Source organism: Peromyscus leucopus, chromosome 8b (genome assembly GCF_004664715.2).
Source record: "Peromyscus leucopus breed LL Stock chromosome 8b, UCI_PerLeu_2.1, whole genome shotgun sequence".
NCBI lineage: Eukaryota > Metazoa > Chordata > Mammalia > Rodentia > Cricetidae > Peromyscus > Peromyscus leucopus.
Genome location: NC_051086.1, coordinates 103,625,485 through 103,648,275, shown reverse-complemented (window position 1 = coordinate 103,648,275; position 22,791 = coordinate 103,625,485). Strand labels below are relative to the sequence as shown.

At 53.6% G+C, this 22,791-nt stretch overlaps 1 protein-coding gene across 2 annotated transcripts in view; it reads left to right on the top strand.

Moving 5' to 3' along the window:
- Window positions 1–22,270, top strand: part of Tbc1d16 (TBC1 domain family member 16) — an 83,627-nt gene extending 61,357 nt beyond the window's left edge. Inside the window, exons 4-12 of one of the 2 annotated variants that reach the window (XM_028862459.2) lie at window positions 6,373–6,534; window positions 7,372–7,519; window positions 8,414–8,578; window positions 9,062–9,210; window positions 9,836–9,970; window positions 10,747–10,933; window positions 14,021–14,200; window positions 16,524–16,670; window positions 17,698–22,270. In XM_028862459.2, the coding sequence (XP_028718292.1) occupies window positions 6,373–6,534; window positions 7,372–7,519; window positions 8,414–8,578; window positions 9,062–9,210; window positions 9,836–9,970; window positions 10,747–10,933; window positions 14,021–14,200; window positions 16,524–16,670; window positions 17,698–17,946 (1,522 nt within the window). In that variant the 3' untranslated portion in view covers window positions 17,947–22,270. Of the gene's footprint in view, window positions 1–6,372; window positions 6,535–7,371; window positions 7,520–8,410; window positions 8,579–9,061; window positions 9,211–9,835; window positions 9,971–10,746; window positions 10,934–14,020; window positions 14,201–16,523; window positions 16,671–17,697 lie in introns of both variants that reach the window. The other variant, XM_028862458.2, reaches the window with a different exon arrangement.
- Window positions 22,271–22,791: the final 521 nt, after the last annotated feature.

Below are 22,791 nucleotides of genomic sequence, written 5' to 3'. Positions count from 1 at the left end.
ATAAGAGCTGCGTCAGCCCCCCAGATGGGGCTCTTGGAGCAGCCAAGTCACGTACACAGTAGGATGATGTTGCAGGAGACCCAGAAAGCAAGGAGATGGTAAATAACTTCATAGCTATCATAGCACCTCTGTTTTATACACCCAAGTCTTCTGGAGGAGGCAGGTAGCGCCTGCATAGTGCTGTGATTGGCTTAATACCACTGAGCACTGCTCTAAAAATGCTTAAGGGAGGAAGCTGGAGAGATGGTTTGGTGGTTAAGAGTACTGGATGTTCTTGCAGAGGGCCTGGGTTCAATTCCCAGCACCCACATAGGAGTTCACAACTGTCTGTAACTCCAGTTCTTGGAGATCCAGTACCCTCTTTTGACCTCTTCAGGTACCAGGCATGCATGTGGTGTGCAGATATACATACAGGCAAAACACATAAAGTAACATAAACAAATCTAAATAATGCTTACAATAGGAAACTTGATGATATTTTGACACAACAACAACATTGGAAGTCAGGTCTGTACTAACAGACCTGTGGTTCCAGCTGCTCAGGAGGCAGACACAGGAAGACAGAAACTTCAAAACAGCCTGGGAAACTCAGTAAGCCCTTGTCTCAAAGAACGAAGTAAAAAGAGGGCTGGGGTATAGCTCTGTGGGAGAGTGCTTGCGTAAGGATGTGGGTCCAGTCCCCAGTAACACACACACACACACAGTCGTTTCTTTCACTTTGGGGTTAGTTATTTGGGTACATTTGTGTGCAGATGGCATTACACAGTGTGTGCACTCTGTTTGGGTCTGGCTTCTTTTGCTCAGCGTAATCATTTTGCAGTGTGCTGTGTTGGCCAGGTAGCAGTGGCCCAGCCTTTGCACTGAACCCCTTCTGTGGTGTATGGACCACACTGTTAATCTTTCCGCTGTGTTGTTCTAGGTCTTGGTTCTCAGAGTCGGAGCAATACAGTCCCTCCGTGTGGCTGTGACTTGCGTGTTTCTAGTCAGCACCTGGGCGTGTGGTATCTGATCACGCAGGCCCGGGTCTTGTTGGCCCAGGCTGCCTTTGAACCCGCAGTCCCTACTGCCCCAGCCCCCCTAGATCGGGATAACAAACCTGGGCCGCCACACCTGGCTGACACTGGGTTCTCTGGAGTTCCTTATAAATATCCAGGACACGAGTTCCGTTGGATGTGTGTTTTGTGGGTATTTTCTTTCAGGCTGTGACTTTTTCTTTCTTTTCCCCTTTGATGAGGAGTTTTCTGCCTTTTTACCTTTGTGGTTTGTAGGGTGTGGGTTCTACCCAAGAAGCCAAGGTCTCAGATAACAGAAAAATCTTTGAGATTTCTGATACAAGGCCTCATGTTTTTTTTTTTTAAAATTATGATTATATTTTAAAATTACATTTATTAGTTTGTATGTTTGTGTATTTGCTTGGGACTGTACACAGAAACCACAGTGCATGTAGGGAGGTCAGAGGACACCCTTCAGGAGTCACGTGGTCCTGTGGATCAAACTCGAGTTGTCAGGCTAGGGACAAGAAACTACCTGCTGGGCCATCTCATGGACTCATTAAAGGTGGTTGTGGTCAGGGAATTTTCTAGGTTTATAGTTTTGAGGTTATGGTCTTTAATCCATTTTGAGTTAATTTTTGGGTGTGACATGAAGAAGTTGACTTTAATTTCTCTCATAGAGACGTCTTGTCAACACACGCCCTTGGTGACAGTGTGGACATGATGTGTGTCTTAGCTCACTGACTTCTTTGATTTCTGCCTTATGGTTTTCAGTGTGGGGGTCTTGACTTTGATCTGTTAGAGCAGACCCCAAATTGTCTCTAGACCTTTTTGTGGATGTACATATATATGTGTGTTTGCTGTGCATGCGGGCACGTGCGCACATGTGGAAGTTAACATCTGGTGTCGTCCCTGAGCGCTATCCTCTTTATTTACTGAGGCAAGGTCCCTCCTGGAACTCAGCACTCTGTGATTGTGCTCAGCTAGCTAGCCAGCTTGCTCCGGGAATCCCTTCTCACTTCCCAAGCACTGAGTTGATGTGGGGTTTTATGTGGGTTCTGGGGGCCCAGACTCTGGTCCCCGGCCATGGCTTTATTTCTGGTGGAAGTTAAATGTGTTGTTCATTTTCCAGTTGTGCCTTGATGGCTGAAGGACGCAGTCCGTTTCTCTCTATTAACCATCTAGCCTATAAACTCGCTCAGTGTACTCAGGGCTCTGAGAGTTCTTTTACAATTCCCCAGAGATGCTCCATATAAACAGTCACATCCTCTACCAGCTCGGACCATTGCACTCTCCCCCACCATTCTATGTGGCTCCCCCTCCCTCTTCCTGTCCTATGTGGAGGTGAGGTGGGCACTGGAGGATACAGGATACCAGTAGAAGCCAGTTCCTAGCTCCTGGCTTGCTTATTTTTTTTTTACTTTTATATTTATTTATTTACTTTATGTATATGAGTGTTTTGCCAACATGTATGTCTGTGTATCATGTGCATGTCTGGTGCCCTAGGAGGTCAGAAGAAGATGTTGGATCCCCCAGAACTGGAGTTGCAGATGATTGTGAGCCATGATGTGGGTGCTGGGACCCAAACTCCAGTCCTCTGCAAGAGCAACAAGTGTTCTTTACCACTGAGCTCCTGTTTTTGAGGGGAACAATTCCGTCCTTCCCCACAAAGTCTGATGTTAACTGTAGATAGACGACACAGTGTCCTTCCTCTTCTGAGGAAGTTCCCTTCTCTTCCTAGTTGGTGGGTTTTGTCACTTTTTCCAGTAGGATGTTCTGTATCTATTCATGCGTGTGATTTTATGACTGTTCTCCTTGAATTAATTCTAGAAAGGAAATAAAAAGGTTGGAACACACCGATATGTTAAGTCATTCAGAAAAATTAGACCAGTCTCCTGCATTCCTCTAAGCTGTGCCAAAGTGTTCCTGAGAACCCTGGGCTTCGGTGTACACACACACACACACACACACACACACACACACACACACACACATTTGTTTGTTTGCCTGTTTGATTTTTGTTTTTGAGACAGGGTCTCAGGTAGCCCACCCTGGCTTCAGCTTACTATGTACACAAGGATGACTTGAACTCCTGATCCTCTTGCCTTTGCCTCTCAAGTTCTGGAAGTACATGCATATGCCACCCCTCCTGGCTTAGATTTTAAATATTGGCTTTTTGTTCGTGTGTGTGTGTGTTGTGTGTGTGTGTGTGTGTGTGTGTGTGTGTGTGAAATAAAATATCTATATACATATATATGAGAGAGAGAGAGAGAGAAGAGAGAGAGAGAGAGAGAGAGAGAGAGAGAGAGAGAAGAACAGGGGTACCCACAGTGTCCAGAAGAGGATGCTGGATGATCCCTTGGAGCTGGAGTTACAGAGTGTTGTGAGCTGTCTGATGTGAGTGCTGGGAACTGAACCTGGGTCTGCTGCATGAACATTATTCACCCTTAACTGCTGACCTACCTGTCCGCCCCTAGCTAATGATCTTTGAATCATCACCAATTTAACACCCACCCCAGAATGGCCTCTTTTGCACTTGAATTCTTTTTATTACTCTAGACATGAACATACTGCTTTTGTATGTCCTCCAGTAAATTGTCCTTTCCTTTTGAGACTTTCCTGTGTAATTCATTGCTATAATGTATGTGCATTTTAATATATTAACAGTATTAGTCTTTATCGTCTGCAGTTTGTGGGTGGTTCATTTTCGTTATCATCATCATTGTTTAATACTCATCTGTTTGTGCATTTGTTTTTTGAGATAGCCTCAGACTCACTGCGTAGTTCAGTTGTGCTAGCCTTAGACTCCTGATCCTCCTGCCTCCATTTCTGGAGTGTGAGGATTATGGGCTTGCACACATCACACCTGGCTTGATAGACCTTTAGCTTGAGAGTTGTAGGTTAACTTCGAAGATTTCCCATGTGTCCTTGGTCCCGTGGGGACCCAGCCACTCCAGCAACAACATCAGCCGTGAGACAGTGGATGCACCCACACTAATGGATCATTATCACCCAGAAGTCCACAGTTTGCACAAGGCATTGTTCTCTGGGTTTGAGCAAGTGTGTAAATAACCTTGTGGTGTCATACAGAGGGTTGTATTGTTTTGTGCACCATAGTGTCTCCTCTCCTCCAGCCCCTGGGTAGCCACTGGTATTCTAACTGTCTGCCTAGCTCTCCTTTTCCTGAATGTCACCAGGTTGACATTACAACAGGAAGCCTGCTCATATAACCATTGCTTTTCAAAAACGTCTTACCTCCTGCTCCATTCCCAACTCCTAGGAAGCTGCAGGGACCTTCTGCCTGTACCCTGGCTCAGTATCTTGCTGCCTGCTCTGTGGGTTTCTAGGAGGTTGTAGAAGTGTTGGAGGATGGTGCTGCAGTCTGATGTTATAGTGACCCCAGCCACATTGCACACAGCTTATCAATAGGTGCAGGGTGGGACAGGAAACAGCCTTTGGCAGACTCTCACCTAGACTGTGGGCCCTCGAGGACTTTACAGTGTGCAGCAGCAGGGTCCACTCAGGAAGACTGAGGCGCATCCTGGACCTGTGGGGGGACCCTGCTGGCCTGACTTCCTGACACAGGTTGGGAAGGAGAGCTGTATCATAACTGGCCTGGTGTTCTGGAGACTGTGCAGGGTTTGAATGGCCCTGCTTTCTCCTTGATGGCTGACAGAGGAGGGCTGGACCAGCTTCCCGGGGACCTGTTCACTGTGGGGTTTACACTGGATCTTCTGCTATAGCAGAGAGCAGCCAATTCACGGACTAAAACAACAGCAAGAACGGTAGAATGATGGGGTGGCATAGCCACACTGCACACTGAGGACAGAGCTCAGGTTCCAGTCTCAGCTCCACTACTCGCTAGCTGTGTGACCTTGGGCAAATTACGTAGCCCTTCTGGGCCTCAGTTTCATTTTCTGAACAGCGGGTAATCCCTCTACTCCTGTAATAAGATCATGGCATAAAAACACATGAGGGCCGGGCGTTGGTGGCGCACGCCTTTAATCCCAGCACTCAAGAGGCAGGAAGATCTCTGTGAGTTCGAGGTCAATCTGGTCTACAGAGCAAGTTCCAGGACAGCCAGGACTGCACAGTGAAACCCTATCTTGAAAAAACAAAACAAAAACAAAAACAAGGGCTGGGGAGAGGGCCCAGTAGATAAAGTGCTTAAGGACCTGAGTTTGATCCCTCACACCTACATAAAGAAGCCGGGCCTGGTGACATGCACTTGTGACCTCAGCATTGTAGAAAGCAGAGAGAAGAGGAGCCCTGGTCCTGTGCTGGGCAGCTGGTCTGGCCAGTCAGTGAGCTCCAGGGTCCCTGAGGGATGGAGGAAGATCCCTGATAATGACTCTAGCCTTGACACATGCTCTCGCACTTACGCATGCACACCCCTAGCACATGTGCATGCACACACCCCAGCACATGTGCATGCACACCACCCAGCACATGTGCATGCACACACCCCAGCACATGTGCATGCACACCCCCAGCACATGTGCATACACACACCCCAGCACATATGCGTGCACAAAACCCAGCACATATACGTGCACACACTCCATCACATGTGCATGCACACACCCCAGCACATATGCATGCACACCCCCAGCACATGTACATGCACACACCCACAAATGCACACCCACACATGTGCATACACACACCCCAGCACATATGCATGCACACACCCCAGCACATGTGCATGCACACACCCCAGCACATGTGCATGCACACCCCAGCACATGTGCATGCACACATCCCAACACATATGTGTGCACACACCCCAGCACATAGGAAGTGGCCAAGCCCATGTCCTCATGTCATTACACAAGCTGTATAGTTAATGTTGGTAGCCCACGTGTTTCCTCACATAAACATTGTTTTTCAGAAACAAACAAGAAATCCACACCTAGGTAGAAGCTCCGTACTGTCTAAGACTGTGACAGGGCAGCTGCCCTTCACGGGCCACAGGGACCAAGCACTTGACAGTTGCTTATTCCACACATCTCCTTGTTGTTATCGTCACTTCACAAATAAAACGTAGAGGCTCAGTCGCTCGCCTCTGTTCACTTAGGAGGTGGGAGCACTAGTGTCTGCCATCCTGACAACCTCCTCCCCATATCAGGTACCTTGGAGTCTCCTCATGAAAATAATGCTTTTCTGTTCAAACCAAAGTATCACCATGCACAGAGAGAGTAATGGGATCAACCTGCTCATTCGTTCAACCACCTGCATCCAGGGTGCAGCTTCTGGCAAAGCGTGTTCCGTCGTGTTCTGTGTGTTTAAGCTCGGGGTGTGGGTTACATACCCCCTCTCCGTCCTTCCCCTGGGCTGGCGTAGCGGAGAGATGAGGTCCTCACACCACCTGCTCTGCCAGCTCCCCCTCTAGCTCGGATGCCAACCTGCGGTTCCCCGACAGCAATGGCCTCCTGCAGACACCTCGCTGGGATGAGCCACAGCGGGGATGTGCCCTGGAGCAGATCTGTGGTGTGTTCCGTGTGGACCTGGGCCACATGCGCTCGCTGCGACTCTTCTTCAGGTAAGAACCTATCCTTTGCTTCCTGGAAGCATGTATGTAAGTATGTGTGCCTACATGTATGTGTGTGTATGTATGCATATGCACACATGGGGGAGGCACACGTAGCCATGTGCATTTCCAGTCTGTCAGGCAGCAGAGGGCTGCAACTGGTCCAGTCGATGCTGGCAGTTGCATCCCTGATCCACCGTCATCAGCGGTATCCCACTTGAGGCTGCCCCAGTCTGTCTCCCAATGCCCTGCTTAACCTTCAGGAAAGAAGGCCCACACCAGGAGAGAGCTGCTGATGGGCACTGCAGGCTACTGGGCTTCAGGACCCCACAGGTCATTTGCACTGTACTGGCCTCCAGATGGAGGTGGTCTTCCTTCACAGACCCCCGTCGCTGCTCCTACCTATGATTTCCCACATCAGTCCAAGTCAGCACCCACCAAAAATCCCTGTAGGGATCCCTGAGGGTGCTGAGGTGGTCAGGTGACAGCCTTGAAGGAGATTTTGGGAAACCCTCTCCTGTGGCCCCTTATGATCCAGCCGTGAGGGTAGAGGAGGTTGAGTAACCCCTGCAGGGTCCAGATCTGCATCCAGCCAGCCCTGGCATCCTCCTCCAGGTCTCTGGGCAGCTCAGGAATGGTGTGCCAGGAGACCCCTGGATCCAGCTGCCTTTGCTTCCTAGGTAGAGGGAATGCTGAGTCTGGTTGACTGTGCTCCTCACACAAGCAGCCAGACTCCCTTGGGACGCACTGTTTCCTGCCTGAGGTGGCTGACAGCGTGCTCTGATTAAACTCAGAAATCAAAACCTGTGTTCACCCGTTCATCCCTCCCCCCACCCTGTGGCCCTGTAGTGACGAGGCTTGTACGAGCGGCCAGCTGGTGGTGGCCAGCCGAGAAAGCCAGTACAAGATTTTTCACTTCCACCACGGTGGCCTGGACAAGCTCTCTGAGGTGTTCCAGCGATGGAAATTCTGCACGGAGACACACCTCAGGGACCAGGTAGCCCAGCGGAGGGTGGGGTGGACATGGTTGGTTAGGGTGAGGGGTGGAAACACCTCTCTCAGGTTACCAGCTGCCAACCCCGTGGGTCTGGGGCTGTCTGGGGACACCTTCCTCACGGGTCTGGCTCCAGGGACTCCCCTCTGAGGACTGTGGCATTTGGTGGTCTGCAGTGGCTGACAGCAATGTGCTCGGATGTTGAAATGTGTGCCCAGGTCTTTCTGAAAGTCACTCTGACACTTGAACACTCATGTTTTGACAAGGCTTCCTGCCATATTTTGCTCATTCTGCATACAGAGGCAATAAGAGCCCTTTAATCACCTGTTTAAGGTACTGTGTGTGCTTATTAGAGCCGGGGGCTGACTTTACAGCCCTACCCGCAGAGCCCCTGCCGGCTCCCCTTATTACGATAGAGGCATGTGCCCCCCTGCATCGAGCAACCTTTGATTTTTGAATTAAATGTCAGCTGCGGTTTCGCCCTGGACTCGTGACTGCGCATGGAGACCATCTGACAGGCTGGCTCCCCGCTCGCCGAACAGCGGGCCTTTGTATGCGGCCGATGGAATGGAGTCTATTGCAGGCCCTCCCTGGCAGAGGGAGGTTGGGCCGTAAGGGGTATTAATTCTGGTTTTCTTTGCGGCTGGGGCAGGAAAGGGAGTGGGGGCGGTGGAGGCTGTGAGCTGCAAAGGGAGAGCGATTTGAGGATGAAGGTTTTTTTCATTTTAATTGTGTCTAATTACACTTGCCATTTAGGAGTTTGTGTTCAGGGATAGCGCCTCCCCTCCTCCCAGAGGAGAGAGTGGCTTTGACATCCTGGGAACAGCATCCCAGGCTTCAAAAGCCCGAGATCTGAGATCCTGCTCTCCACCCGGGCTCCTCCCACCCATCCAGCAGGTCACGGATGAGAGGACATGCATGCAGTTCTCCATCCGACGGCCCAAGCTGCCATCCTCTGAGACCCACCCGGAAGAGAGCCTGTACCGGAGGCTGGACGTGTCCGCCTGGCTCAACCACCTGAATGATCTGGGCCAGGTGGAGGAGGAATACAAGCTTCGCCAGGTATGGCGCGGCCGCCTGGCCAGTCTCCGGGGAGCCCTTGGGGTCAAGCCGGGACGGTGGGCGGGTGGGTGGCGGGCCGCCGCCTCCGGAGGGCCAGTCCCAGAGTTGGGTCCTGCTCAGTGCACTGATGAAGCGGTCAAGCGGCCTCATTGAGGAGACAATTCCACAAGTTTGGGGATCCCATGTGGGCCCTGCAGACTCTCAAGTATTGAAACCCCCAGGATTAGTCCGTGACAGGAGAATGACGCGTTGATCTCAGAGTGCCACCCCGGGGGGGCTTTGACATTGAAATGAGCCAGTTTGTATCCTGTATGGGAATGCCTCTCCAGCACTTTCCCCTTGTAAACATGTGCAAATTGCCGGGGTCTGAATCGAGGCGCGCCAAAGGCCCCACAACACCCTTCTCTGGGGATTTGGGGTTCTTTGAGCTGCCCTGTTTTATACTCTGTCCCCCACCCCCTCAACTTGTGCTGCTTCCTCCAGGCCATTTTCTTTGGTGGCATTGATGTGTCGATCCGGGGGGAGGTCTGGCCTTTCCTGCTGCACTATTATAGCCACGAGTCCACATCGGAGGAGCGCGAGGCGCTGCGGGAGCAGAAGCGAAAGGAATATGCAGCGATCCAGCAAAAAAGGTGCACTGCGCCCCAGGAGTCCCGTCAGACCACGGCGGGGAAGTCAGAGGTGCAGTCCATCACTGACTGTGTGTCCCGTGAACCATGGTTTCTTTGGAGCGCGAGTCTCCCAAGAGCCAGCACCATTGGCAGGACAAAGGCGGTCGGTCACTACACCGCACCCTCAGAGCCTTGGTCCAGGCTCCTCAGTTCACATGCCAAGGATTTTAGAATATGTGTTCAACAGACTTAACTAGGGGCCTGTGTCCACCAACTGCAGACTGGGCTGGGGACCTGACTAAAGGGCTGAAGGCTGCCTCCCACATGGGTTTCACTACCGACAGGCTGCAGTCAGCTCTCCTCTGTGGGGCTGGACTTGAGTTAACATGAGGAGAGCCTTGAATACACCGCGCACACACACACACACACACACACACACACACACACACACACACACACACACACACCCTGTTGGTGCCGACAGCCCCAGCAGCAGAGGTTGGAGCTCAGCAGAGCACAGGCTTCTGTTTCTTGGAGTGTGCGGCTACTCCAGGCTCCCGTGGTCTGCTGTACTGCCCCCTCCCTGGCTACTCCAGGACAACCCCCTTCCGCAGCTGCCCTCAGGACAGTGCTGTCTGCCCCACAGGCTCTCCATGACTCCCGAGGACCAGAGGGCCTTCTGGCGCAATGTGCAGTTCACTGTGGACAAAGACGTGGTCCGCACAGATAGGAACAACCAGTTCTTCCGAGGGGAGGACAACCCGAACGTGGAGAGCATGAGGTACCTGGTGACTCTGGCCTCCCCGTGTGGAGGTCTGTGGCCCTCTTCGACTCCCTGGCTGCTAATGCAGCACTCCACCAGAACAGGGGACCCATGAGCTACCTTACTCCTGACCCCTCAGCGGCCACGCAGCCCCAGTTGAGGGTACCAGCAAAGCTTCCCCATCCATCGTCTCCTGCAGGCTTGGCCCCTGCTCACTAAGGACATTTCCCCATGCTGCTGTGTGTGCTCTCATCTCCTGATGATGGTCCACCTCTGATAACGCCACACTGAGCCAGAGGCCGCCGTCTTGACATTCTGCCGCAGCCTGGCAAATAACTACACAAAATTAATAGTCCCTAAAACCAGGCCCAGCCAGCCCACCCTTTGCCACAGACAGTGAACCATTAAGAAAGTTGGACTCACATTCCTGTCCAGCCCCTGCTCTGGGCTCTGGCAAATGCTGTTACCCCTTGCAAAGTGAGTCCCACTGACTTCCATCAGAGACCAGAAACCAGAGGCAGGGTTTCTCTATGCTGCCCTGGCTGTCATGGAACTCTCTATATAGACCAAGCTGGCCTCAAAATCATAGAGATCTGCCTGCCTACTGAGTGCTGGGATTAAAGGCGTGTAACCCACACCCTTGAGATAGTCAGGGCCATGTGTGACACCTGCCACTGGGGGCTGCTTCCCCTGAGACCAAGATGGAGGAGGGGCCCCAGCACCTGCCCAACAGGCCCCGATGGCTGCAGGGGTGGGATGGGTCAAGCCACCTCTGCTCCCCACTGCCCCACCAGGAGGATCCTGCTGAACTATGCTGTGTACAACCCAGCCATCGGCTACTCACAGGGCATGTCAGACCTGGTGGCACCCATCCTGGCTGAGGTCTTGGATGAATCAGACACTTTCTGGTGCTTCGTGGGTTTGATGCAGAACACCATCTTTGTTAGCTCTCCCCGGGACGAGGACATGGAGAGACAGCTGGTGAGGCGTGTGCGTGTACGTGTACGTGTACGTGTGTGTGTGTGTGTGTGTGTGTGTGTATACTTAGTACGTGTACTGTGGTGAGGAGGCATGGAACCAAGCTTGCACACAAGTTTTTTTGTGTGTGTTTATCACTGTGTACTGTGTGGGCATGCATATATTGGTGCCTTGTATATGTGGATATGTGTGTTTACATCTGTGTGCACATGTGTACGTGTGTGTGCTTGTCTGCCTGTCTGTGTACTGAAGGGTTCAGAGAGACAGCACACTGCCTCCTATTGGTGCCAGGGGATTTTTTTTGTTTGTTTGTTTGTTTTGGTTTTGGTTTTGGGGTTTTTTTTGTGTTTGTTTTTGTTTTTTGAGACAGGGTTTCTCTGTGCAGCCCTAGCTGCTCTGGAACTCACTCTGTATAGACCAGGCTGGCCTTGAACTCAGAGACCTGCCTCTCTCTACCTCTCAAGTACTGGTATTACAGGCATGGGCCACCACTGCCCAGCTGCTGCCAGGGGTCTTGATGGTGAAATGCAGTCGTGACATCAAGGGCGAGTAAGGCAGAAAACCAGGGTCTCTACTGACAGGACATGGGTCTTCTGGGAAGGGTCAGGTAGCCACTTACAGGAGATGTGTGTTTGGGTCTGGGCCAGCCTCTAACCCATTCTTCCAGAAACTCTAGAGACTATTTAAGGCCTCACCCTGCAGGGCCATCACAATTCAGCCTCCTGGATGGGGAAAGGAAAAGGAGATCCATGCTACCTGGCTCAGGTGTGTGACCAGCAGAGCCCACTACAGACAGCCAGGCCAGCTGTATGCAGAGGGGACACAAGCCCTCCAATGTCACCCAGATGTCCAACAGGCAAATCTCACATTTCCACCCCCCAAAAGCTGATCTTTTTGTGAGGCTCAGCTAACACTGGCCACAAGTCCTGTGCCACAGAGATCAGCTGTACATAAACCAGGAAGCACGGACTGGCTGGGGACTGGATCTTGTCACTGAAAGGCACCTGTGTTTGTGTCCAGCTCCTGCCTGGCTCCAGGCCCTGGATGTGAGTGGCCTGCCATCCATCCTGCAGATGGCCTGGTCTGGAAGCAGGCAAGCTGACAGAGTGAACATATGAGCAGAGGGCACTGGACTCTGGGGACAGGAGTCACAGGTGCCCCCTCCGATGGCTGTCTCTATTCCATATGGGTTCCAAGCATTGGAGACTCGGCTGAACAGAGGGTTTGGGGTCATCATGATTAGTGACCTCTTGCTGGACGGTGTGTGTGCCTCATGCAGTGAGTGATGGCAGAGCTGAGGGAGGGTAAGAGGCACGGCCCATAGATCAACTACTGGGAGCTGGAAGGTCCAAGTGCAAAGCAGCCAGCAGCAGGAGGTACAGAGTACCCTGGCAGCTGTGCAGATTGGACGTCCATTAGAGAGCTGTCAGCTACACAGTGGCCTTGACCTTCCATGAGCCACAGAGTGGAGACCCTGGCCAGTCAGTGGACTCCTGGACTCCAGAGCCACATAACTCCAGGTGCTGGGGACAGCAGTGTGCTTGCTTAGGAATGGTGTACAGTCCCGAGGCCCCACTGTGGAGCCTCTGACCCCAACCAGACACTCAGGCCCCTGCCTCATCATGCATCCCTGTGATGTCAGGTTTCCACGGTACCCAGGGAGGCAATTACAGGGTCTGACGCCATCACCCTGGCAGCCTGGCGGCACATGGCCGGTGACTCATTAGCTGCTGGAGATTGGTTTTCTGGTGGCGTCAGTGAAGTCAGCAGCCCCCACCTGGTGCTGCCAGAAATAACCTCTGTCAAGTCCCATGCAACCTGGTGACCTGACACACGGGAATCCGGGGTCTTGAAACTCAGGCGCGTACCCTCCCTCAATCAGCCCTGGGAGTTGCTGGATCATGGTGGGCTGGAAGGGGCTTTAGCTGGGGCTTCATGAACAACCCTGCTTGCCCTGCCTGGTCAGGCATACCTTTGAAACAGCCCCTGGGGGTCGGCTGAGGCTGGGGAATGACTTCACACTGAGTCAGCCTCCTTGACCACCCAGGAGATCATTCTATGCCTAGAGCTATACCGTGGTCTCCTGGAATATCTTTAAATCTAAGATGAACTGGTAGACAGGTGTGAGCAAGATTCCAGTGGTGGAGGCTGGGAGGTGACTCAGTCTGCAGACTTCCTGTCGTACAAACATGAGGACCGAACTCCAGATCCCCAGCACCTGGGGAAATGCTGGGTGTGCACTGGGGATGCGCAGACAGGTGGATCCCTGCTAATTGGCAGGTCCAGCTAATTGGCGAGCTCTGGGTTCAGTGAGAGACTGTCTCCAAAAAAAAAGGTAGGCTCAGAGGTTTATAGCATGTACTGTTCCTGGGTTTGATTCCCAGCACGTGTATCATTCAGCTCACAACTGCCTATAACTCTGGTTTCAGAGCTAACGCCTCTGGCCTCCTTGGCTACCTGAAGTCGTGTGTACAGACCCATCTCTACTTGCGTAATTTAAAATAACAAAATAAGGGCTGGAGAGATAGTTCAGTGGTTAAAAGCACTGACTGCTCTTGCAGAGGACCTGGACTTGGATCCCAGCACCCATATGATTGCTCACAACCATCTGTAACTCCAGTTCCTGGCGATCCAACTCTCTCTTCTGGCCTCCATGAACTCCAGGCACCAGTGTGACCCACAGACACACATGCAGGCAGATCACTCATACACATAAAATAGATAAGTTCAATTTTTTAAATAATAAATCTTTTTTAAAAATAAAATAAGGTAGGCTGTTAGAAGACACCCAGTGTCAACATCTGACCTGCGCGCGCGCACACACACACACACACACACACACACACACACACACACGCACGCACACACACACACACACACACGCACGCACACACACACAGTGAGACAGAGAGAGAAGGTTTCAGTGGTAGACAGACCGACATAGTAGCTGGCTGATGTGCTTGGCAGACAGAGAGACTGCCTGTGCGTGCTTTTGGTGTTGAAGGTACTCTGAGCACGGGTCTTCCCGGCCCTGGTAGGCAGGCTTTGCCAGAGCCTGGGTAACGCCACGCTCCCCTCCCCCACTCCCAGCTGTACCTGCGGGAGCTGCTCCGGCTGACACACCAGCGCTTCTACCAGCACCTGGTCTCGCTGGGCGAGGACGGACTCCAGATGCTCTTCTGCCACCGCTGGCTCCTGCTCTGCTTCAAACGGGAGTTTCCTGAGGCCGAGGCCCTGCGCATCTGGGAGGCCTGCTGGGCCCACTACCAGGTGAGTGGGCGGTGCCACCCTTGAGTGCAGTTACCATCCTGTGCCGAGCCTGTGGGGAAGGTAGGGTCCTGGGATTACCCCAAGCCTCCCCCTCACCCCATCCACCTGCCACCACCACAGCCTCTCACGGCCACTATTTGCCAGGCCTGTGCAGCCGGCTTCAGACCTCCCCTCCCATGTAATTGAAATCAATGTAAATTGCTGGCTGACATGCTCATTACTGCGTTCTGGCCTGCACCCCCTTCTGTCACAGCTGGTCAGTGGGAGGGATATCGGCACCACAGGACAGTCACGGCAGCCCAGGATCTATGTGCCCACATGCTGTGGCCAGTGCTGTGCTGCCCTGCCCCCTGGGACTGCTGGGCCACCCTGAGCTCCTGCCTTCCCACAGCCCCAGAGAGAGCCTGGATCAGGGATGCAGGCATGCACTCGTATTTAGCCTAATCAGTTTCTCTTCCACCAACTCCCCTCTGACCATGGGGCTGACTCTACATGCCACCTAAGCTACGCCCAAGCCATCAGTGTGAGAAAGTAGGAAAACCATTTTGACTCTATCAGCCTTAAAACAACAACAACAACAATAATAATAGCAAAGGTTGGGGAAATGACTCTGGGTAAAGTGCTTGCCATGCAAGCTTGTGGATCTACACTGGAGTCCCCGAACACGTGTTTTTTAAAAAGCCAGGCATGCCAGGTACGGTAGTACACGCCTTTAATCCCAGCATTCTGGAGGCAGAGGCAGACAGACTTTTGTGAGTTCCAGGAAAGTCAAGGCTACATGGTGTGAACTGTCTCCAAACAAACAAACAAAACAAAGAACAGCTGTGGTGGCACATACCTATAACCACCATGCTGGGGGATCAGAGACAGCCAGTCAGCTAGCCTAATTGCTGAGCTCCAGGTCCCAGGGAGAGACCCCGAGATACTGCCTTCTAGCCTCACGTGGGTGCACATATGTACATGCACACATGTGCTTCCACAAACAAAAAACAGTACCATCTGTGTGTCCAGGGCACAGCTCTGTCCTCCTCCACTTCTAACCCCAGCTGTGAAAAGCACACACTGAAGTCACCCCCCCTCTGCCACCTGCAACAGCAGCCCACCTGCTTGCCAGAGCATCCTAGACTTAAAAGACTATTCTAGATGAATATTCTGAGTGGCCAGGAAGGCCGAGTCATGAGGAAATAACCCAGCTGTCCTCTGAGGCTGTTGGCCGCTGTCTTGTTCAAGACCCACAAAGCAAGTTCATGTTGCCTTCAGATTTTGGGGTTAGTGGTCACATCTGGAAGATCCCCCTTCCCCCATCAGCTGAGAGAGAATGGGAAGGGAAGAGGAGGAATGAACCAGGAGTGAGTTCTAGAGGGGTCTTAGAGGCCTAAGCTCAGAAGGCAAGGCTTCATGCAGTGCTCTGGGCTGTGGCTTGCTGCTATGCCCCAGCCCGGAGCTGGGACTTTCCGTGTCCTCTGGTCTGGCCTCCATAGAATGTGTCTTACCCTCCCTCCTCCCTCCCTCCCTCCCATTCCTTCGGAAGAAGAGGATGGGCTGGCCAGGGATGGGGGCTTCAGCACCCACAGCCCCTGCACGCCGCTGGTCTGGCTGGGAGGTGGCAGCTCATGTGGTGTTATCTGGATACTCAGCAGGAACTTCCTAGAACCCCATCCTTCTGCTTCAGGACTGAGCACCTTCAGGTGTCCAGGAAGGGAGCACCACAAAGTGGCTCTAATGGAGGCCAGGGAGGGACTGTGGGCATCTGGAAAGAAGGCTAGGAGCAACAGGGCAGAGGCAGCCCTCCATGGGGCCTCCAGGGAGTCACCTAGGAGGGATCTTCCACATGCTCAGCCACCAGCCACGGAGTGGGGGCACATGCTAAGGACGCTCGCTGATGTGGGAGGACACCACCAGAAAGTCGGCTGCCAGAACTTCTTCCTTGGCATTCTCCAGCCTTCAGGAAGCAGTCTGGTCAGCCCTTTGCACATGTGTGACACCCTCAAGACCACTGTGAAGGAGACCCTGCAGTGAGCTCAGACAGGCTAGGGAGGAAGGTGTTCTTTTCCCTCATCACAGACACCTCCCAAGAGAGCACCAACAGCCAGGGTTTGTGGCACAGTGCCATCCATTAGTAGGTCACAGCAGCTCAGGATGCAGCTGCCAACACTGGCCCTGTCTTCAGGTGGGGAAATGGAGCATGAACCAGGGGTGCGGGTTTCCCAGGCACACAGGACCTTCGAGCACAGACCCAGTCCCAGATAGCCTCAGCCAGACTCATGGCTGAACTCCTGTTCAGACTTGGCAGGGCCCCTCTGAGCTCTCTGTCTCCCCACAGACGGATTACTTCCACCTGTTCATCTGTGTGGCCATTGTGGCCATCTATGGAGATGATGTCATCGAGCAACAGCTGGCCACAGACCAGATGCTTCTGCACTTTGGAAACCTGGCCATGCATATGAATGGAGAACTGGTCCTCAGGAAGGTGAGCGCTACCCTGGCCTGGCCTGTCAGGCCTGCCCTGTACAAAGCAGGTCACATACTGTACAGCCCCACCCCTGGACCTGGAGCCCCACCCACATCTCACAGATCCACCCCTACATGTGAAGCCCTGCCCATACCTAAAGGACCCAGCCCTTACAGAACCCCACCTACACTTTGCAGCCCCATCCCTGCCCATGGAGCCCTGTCCACACCACAGAACCCTACCCAGTGCATGGGCTCAGCTTGTACATAGAGTCCCTTTCACATCACAGAGCCCCACATCTGCACATGGGCACCACCCCACCTGCAGAGATCTATCCTGACTCTCACTTGACCTGTGCGGCTTTCTCTACGAAGTCCGTGGGGATTGGCACCTGATGCACCCTCATCAGCCCAGTCTCTACATTATCCCTATGGTCCTCAGGGGGCCATCACTGGACACAGCCTCTTTCACAACAAAGCATAAATGCCCAGCCAGTTCCCACCCAGGAGTGCCTCCTTCCAGTCCAGAGCTAAGAAAGTGAGGAAGGAGAGGCAGAGCCTAGGGCGGACGTAGCTTCTCATCCGTGGCTGGAAGAAAGGGAACCTTGGATCTCAGCCACCTCCTGCTTCCCACAGTCTAGCCTCCAGTGCTTTGAATTCCAGTCCTCTGGTGGTCCATGGGGCAGAGAAGGAGTCCTCAGACCCATCACTGCCTGGACTCCCCAGACAGACCTTGCAGGGGCGTAGGTAGCTCTGTGAGGCAGGGGCAGAGTACAAGGGCCTTCTACTATCCAGCAGGGATTGGGTCTGGGTTGGAGGGGTCCTGCAAAGGACAGGAAGGGCTGTGTGGGGCCCTTATTCTGACTCTTATCACCTCACTGTCATTTGGGACTTTGGTGTCTTCAACTGCCCAAGTATCTCATAGTCCCTTTTTGGCAGCCAGTGAAGACCCAGGCCACTGTACCGTCCCACGTAGAGAGCCCATGGGTGTGGCCCTTGCCTCCATGCTCTTCCACTGTTCCCCTTAGTCTTTCCTCTCTCTGCAGGCCAGGAGTCTCCTGTACCAGTTCCGCCTTCTGCCACGGATCCCCTGCAGCCTACATGACCTGTGTAAGCTGTGTGGGACAGGCATGTGGGACAGTGGGTACATGCCAGCTGTGGAGTGTGCCGGCCACCACCCGGGCTCAGAGAACTGTCCCTATGGGGGCACAATGGAGATGCCGTCACCCAAGCCCCCAAGAGAAGGCAAGAAGGGCCCGAAGGCACCGAGGGAGGCCTTTGGTTTCCGCAGATAGGAAAGCCTCTGCCCTTGACACGGAGCAAGAGCAACGCCCTGAGGTCCTGGGCAAGTGGGAGGGGGTGGGGACGGACATGGAGGGGACAGAATCTAGAATACAAGGAAAGGCCTCTGGCCAGTGTGAAGAGAACCTTGTCACCATGATGACAGAATCAGACTCTAGAAGTGACAGCAGGTATCAGATGTGCCGAGAACTCAGCTCCTGAAAGGCTGGCCCAGGATGTCTGGCTACCGCACTGGAATACAGGCTGCTGGCTGGCTGGCTGGGGGATCCCAGCAGAGCCCAGAGTCCCTCCACGAGGCTGCAGACAAAGCAGGGTCTAGAAGAGGCTTCACCCTCACGCCAGCACCAAGGGGCACAGAGGAGCAGGACTGTCTGAGTGAGTCAAGCATATTTCTGAAGCTTCCTGGTCACAGCTGTAAGACCGGTTTGAAGACACCAGTCCAAAAAAGAAAGAGAGGGAAGAGAGAGAGGGAGGGAGGGAGAGAAGGAGAGAGAGAGAGAGAGAGAGAGAGAGAGAGAGAGAGAGAGAGAGAGAGAGAGCAGATGTTCAGACCTGAGCTTCCCACGGTGTCCATGTGATGTTGGGAAGGACATGTCCACCCTGAGCCAGAGGCACGGGCTGGTGGACAAGTGTCAGATGTACCTCCCACTGGGGTCCTCCCCTTAGGACCTGAGGTTTTTCCCCTCTACCAAAAACAGCAACCAACTGGAGCCTAAACGGGTTGAGGGGTGTGGTATGTGCAACCATGAGGTCCTCTGAAGATAAAATGCTTGGTCCTGGGGAAGGGGGTATATAAATCCCCAGCCAAGACAGAGGCATCTGAAATAGCTGTGGCGGTGCCTCCCACCTCCATGCAGGACCTGGGTGCATCTCTGCTGGCTGAGCAACACTGGGGTGCTCTGCCTCTTAAGAAGGAAAAGGTCACCTCCACACTCCACCCTCTGAAGCTGAGGATTGTGGTTGGATAAAGGTGTGTTCCAGAGCATTCCTAGCCAGTATCCCAAAGCTGGTGCAAGCAAGGAGCCTTGAACCCTCCATCAAGGGCTGAATCCTTGTGGGATGCAGCGGGCAGGGGTGGGCGGAGGTGCCCTGCCATTGACTTTTCTCACCGACAGTGGCGCTGCAGGCCGGTGCCACGTTCAAAAGGAGCTGATGAGAATGAAAGAGGAGGTCTCATACGGCCACTCCCCTTCTCCATGAGCCCGCCCCTTCTCCGAGGCAGGTTTGAGGATGTGGGTCTTTCTAGGAAGAGCCTTTGGTCGAGAGTGTCCTGATCTTGGGGGTACTGTCCATGATGAGCAACAGTGAAGTCCTGAGAGGGGCCTTTTTATCCGACTTCCTTTCTGTTCTAGCTCCTGACCTTTCTGGAAGCTAGGGCCACACACAGGCACATCGGCTGTCCTGCACCACAGTGACAGTATACGGGCCACAGCCTCAGTGGCAGAACCATGTGCACCAAGCTGGCACACACAGCTTTGGGGCAGCAGTCTAGCCTGGGTGGTTCTGGTCTTGGATAGGATTGCTCACTCTCTTCTGGGGTTACCACTTCTGAAGTCCCGGTGGGGGCATGTGGCAGCACTGGCCTCTGGGTCTTGGGTCACCCCCTGATGGTAGAGGCAGGAACGTGCAGTGTTTTTCTAAGTGTTGGTGGATACCACACTCGCTGACCACCTGAGGGGCAAAGCAGGAAGCCAGGATGTTGAGGAAGTGAGCTCTCATCTCTGGGCTTCTCTCAGCAGTCATGTAGCAGAAGCCTAGTAATTCAGAGGGGTCCTGTCTGCCTACCACCCCCAGGAAATCTAGATACAGATCACTCCTTTCCCAGGGAGTAGGAGCCAGTTCCTACCCTCCCCATCCCAAGATCACACTCCTGGGCTGCACCCCATCTCCTTCACATCCACTCTGCTGTGTTGGGGAGGGACATGGGGAGCAGTCACCCTGGAGAGTCTCAGTTAGAGAGCAAGGATCTCTAGCTCCCATTGCTCCCCAAGACCTGACCCAGAATGGTCAGCGACAGCCTTGTGCCAGGTGTCCCCCCAGTCCCGTGGACTACTGGATCCTGGTGTTACCTGCAGCATTAAGCCAGCTGGGCCTCTGCAGCCGGACGGACGTGGTGTGTGGGCTCCCTGAGCCCTGCTCTGTGCTGAGGCGTGGGGAGGCCCCGCACGCGGAGCACAGCAACCTTAATCTGGATGCAATTAGAGGAGACCAGCCAAATACCCTGTGGCAGCTGTTACCCCAGGATTATTCCCAGCCAGCAAAAGGCATTAGGGTGATAATTCAGTCATTAGACTTCTAGCCTTCCCACCGCCAGGACATACAAATCACGGGTAATCAGCCCGCACACCATCCCTTGGCCACGAGGCTTCTTTCGCCCATTTTTTTTAAAATGACACTTCATGCTGTTGACCAGCGCGCCTGTGTGCTCATACCCTACCACTAATGTCTGTGCCGGCGACATTGCCTAATGTCACCGGGGCTCTGGTAGAGAAGGACACCTTTGATGTGTGCGTGTGTGCCGGCACTGGTAAGGCATGATGCCTACCTTGGAAAGGGCTACTCATTTCTGACTCACTCTCCAAGTAGAGGGGACAGTGTTGGGGGAGGGGGTGGAAGCAAAAGGAGATGTCGGGGTTGGAGTAGAATGTGTGCTCCTCCGCCTGGGCCAGGGTCCTCACTGGGTACAGAGAAGACGCTGCTTCCCCAGAGAGTTCCACCTCAAGTGCCAGCCAGGAGGCCTGGCCCGCCTCTGTAGATGGAGCTATGTGGTTCCTGACCAACCAGGGTCAGGGAGGGGAGCAGGTTAAATTCAGGAGGGGAAGATTTTGGTCTTGGCTTCTGAGTCTTTGCTCCAAGTGGTAAGAAGCCCTTGCTGCACAGGAGGACAGCAGCCCAAAGAGGGTCTCCTGGAGCTGGTGCCTTTGGCGGCCCTGGGCACGGAGAGAGGATGGTAATAGGAAATGGGGAGAGGATTGCAGGCTGGATCCGGGGTCAGCTCCTGTTTTGTTCCTGCTGTGCCAGGGGGGCAGTCGGTGGGACATGGGGCCCACACTCATGCTAGGCACGTGTGCTGCCCCACTGAGCAACACGCCCAGCCCATCTGCTTCATGTTTGACAAAATTAACTCAGATGGAGATCAGCCCCACAGTGCCAGGAGCCCATCCACCTGTGGCCTCCACTGTGTAGGCTCCTTCCGCCACAGTCGGGCTGGGGTCGTCAGGGACACCCGGGGCTGGCCAGACGGAGGGAGGGGCCTGGCAGAGGTCCCTGGAGGCCACCCTGCCCAGGAGGGAGAAAGATGGCAAGTCCCCTGGAAAACTTATGCAGGAGTATAGCCTGGGTTAGAGGTGTGCTACCAAGGGGGGACACAAGGAAGCTGGCTAGCCTGAGGCTAGACCTGCCAGATCCCTGGAGTCCCTGAAGAGCTGAGCAGCCTCTGGACATTCATCTTGTGTTTCTAAAGAGGTTGTGTTGCATTTTGTCCTGGGCTAACCTGGACTAGAGGGAACCACCCCAAACCTAAGAAGCCAGTTTCCCCAGAGCTTCCCTGGCAGGGAGTGAAGGGTTCCCCTAAGCCATTTCCTCACCCATAAAAGGAGAGCCAGCCTCCTTCAAAAGACTGTCTGGGGACTTTGATGTAAAGGCTGCCACAGGGGTGCCCAAGGGACCTCACCTGCCACTCAGGGAAGAGCCCACTGGCCTTAGCCTTCCGCAGCAGTGACCAAGAGGGGCTATCCGCCCCCATCGAGTGCTCTCCCTGGAGTCAGCAAACCCATGCCTCTCCCATGCATCCACCCTTCTGTGTGTCCTCTGCAGAGGGCACACCTCTGTACCTCCTCTGAAATTCACTCTGTGCCACCCACGCCCACCCTGAAGAAAAGTGAGCCACAAAGCCACCTCAGCGGTCTTGGCCTGCGCCTGTCTGTGTGCATGCGCTCATCTGTGGACGGCCTCGCCCACAGCGGGGAAGATCCTTCCATGAGGACTCTGCACTTCCTGAACAGCCGCATGCAGATGCCCGCCACCTCCGTTCAGTTCCAGGTGGGAGGCTGGCGTTTCAGGTTCACAGAGGTCAAGTCACATGACTGTCTCTCTTCCACACTTTGAAGATAAGGAAGAGAGCTTTTTGTGTATTTTGTTTTGTTTTTAAAGTAATGAAATATCCCCATTGCCGATGTCTACGGCAAGTGATCGTTTCTCTGATGTGTTTTTTTAAGCAGTTTCCTTCCAATCAAGGTCAGGGCTGGTCACATGATCCTTGTGAATCATGACTCTCATGGATTCCACACAAAGTAAATAAAATAGTATTGCCACACACATGGTCCCACGTCTTCAGAGAAGTGGCCAGGTCAGACCAGGTCTGGCTCTAGGGCTGGTCAGAGAGGCCCTGTGGAAGAGGTATGAGGCCTTTAGATGTGGCCAGCCTACCCAATTCCTTGACTGCTCTGGGATCCCTGGGGAGGGGAGCTGGTGAGGCCCGAGATGTAGAACCCGAAGGGAGGGTCAGCAGGCTCGGCTCTGGGAAGGCAAGGGACATGGCCAGAAGGTCGTGCTGGGCCTGGCAGTGGAGAGAGGTGACTTGGAGAACTCAGGAGTGCTTTATGGGCCTCATGACCATTAGCTCCGAGCACATGGATCCCAGGCTACCCAATGCCTGGAAACTCTAACAGTATTTGGCAGGGCCTTAGATGCCCCCTGATCCTGTCTCAGGAAAAGTCCGAGTCAGCCCGTGTGTACTTCCTCTGGGAGACAGTCAGTATTTTGAAACTTGGTGGATGTAGGGACGTTAAAGGGGAAATTCAAGCATTGTCACTGGGGTCTTGCTGTTTTATCAGCAC